The sequence below is a fragment of the Acanthisitta chloris genome, unplaced genomic scaffold (assembly GCF_000695815.1).
Source record: "Acanthisitta chloris isolate BGI_N310 unplaced genomic scaffold, ASM69581v1 scaffold20975, whole genome shotgun sequence".
Lineage (NCBI taxonomy): Eukaryota > Metazoa > Chordata > Aves > Passeriformes > Acanthisittidae > Acanthisitta > Acanthisitta chloris.
Genome location: NW_008673383.1, coordinates 9,040 through 10,215, shown reverse-complemented (window position 1 = coordinate 10,215; position 1,176 = coordinate 9,040). Strand labels below are relative to the sequence as shown.

Sequence of the window (1,176 nt, the reverse complement as noted above, 5' to 3'; positions counted from 1 at the left end):
TCTTGCAGTTCACAATTTCTTCTAGATGTTTTTGTTTTAGATTCGGAGTATGTAATTTATTTCCCTCACATTTTTAACAGCCTGACAAAGACAGCTGCATCAGGCTAAGTACCCTACTCAGTCCTAAGAAGCAAAAAGGCAAGAGTTTCTGCATCAGCACCAGAGGGGAGCCTTGCTGTATTTCCGGGGAAAAAAAGATAATCTAAGGCCACTTCTGAAATGCAGCAGAACAAAATCCAGGCAAAGTTTGTGAAACAAATTAGAATTTAGAATCTGAAGAGCAAGTTCTGTGACACTAAGAAAAGACTGTCAATAGAGGCATTGTGACATGCTCAATTTCACTGTGATGTGTTACTCGCGACGGCCACAGATTTTAATGCAATGCATTCACAGTACCACAAGTTATGTCAATGCAACTCACTGGCATTTCTTGTTTAGGATGAATGTCTCACCAAAAGTTTAGTGTTTGTGCGCTGGTCAGAAGTCACCAGGTGGGTCAGTGCTTACTGCCTACAGTCTTGTTCGAATGTAACAATTCATTACTTACTTCTGCAGAAAAAAAAGCAAGAAATGAAGTGACAGAAAGGGCGACCTCAACTGCCTCTACTACACAGACTCAGATTCAAACAGTAACACAGAAACCCAAAGACCAAGCACTAGAGAAAAATATATTATTTTCATTTTTGTTGCACAACATACTGATGCCAAGAAAAACAACACAATTAAGTTCAGGTACTTCAACCAACAAGAAGGGCTTGGCTTGAAGTTGAAGTCTTTAAAGTTCCATGAGGTAGAATGTCATCAGGTGTCTTCTTTCCCAGAATATATTAAGCAGGACAAATCCAATTTAGTTTTTAATGCTGCTGAAAATTCTTTTGATAGTAGTTCATGAAGGGACACTTTGTCATGAGAATAGACCCAGTTCCGTCCAGTCCAGTCATAGCGCTTTGGCCCACTAGGAAAAAAAGAACACCACACACTGTGTAAGTACAGATTATTCATGGGGACCTGCTGGAAGCCTATATTTATAATGCATGCCACAGAGTGCCCAGGAAAAGGAACAGACAGCATGAGGAACGACTGGTGGGCAGTCTGGGGAAGTGGAGCAGAAAAGGCCAGATATGTCAGGAACTACTGAGCCATCAAACAGATGTATCTGAAAGGTGACAAGATACA

At 40.7% G+C, this 1,176-nt stretch overlaps 1 protein-coding gene across 1 annotated transcript in view; it reads right to left on the bottom strand.

Annotated features, from left to right (window-relative positions):
- Positions 1 to 801: 801 nt before the first annotated feature.
- Positions 802 to 1,176, bottom strand: part of FXN (frataxin) — a gene marked incomplete at its 5' end in the record, with an annotated part of 8,198 nt that continues 7,823 nt past the window's right edge. The window contains one exon of the mRNA XM_009074948.1: positions 802 to 955. Within this exon, the coding sequence (XP_009073196.1) occupies positions 802 to 955 (154 nt within the window). The remainder of the gene's footprint in view (positions 956 to 1,176) is intronic.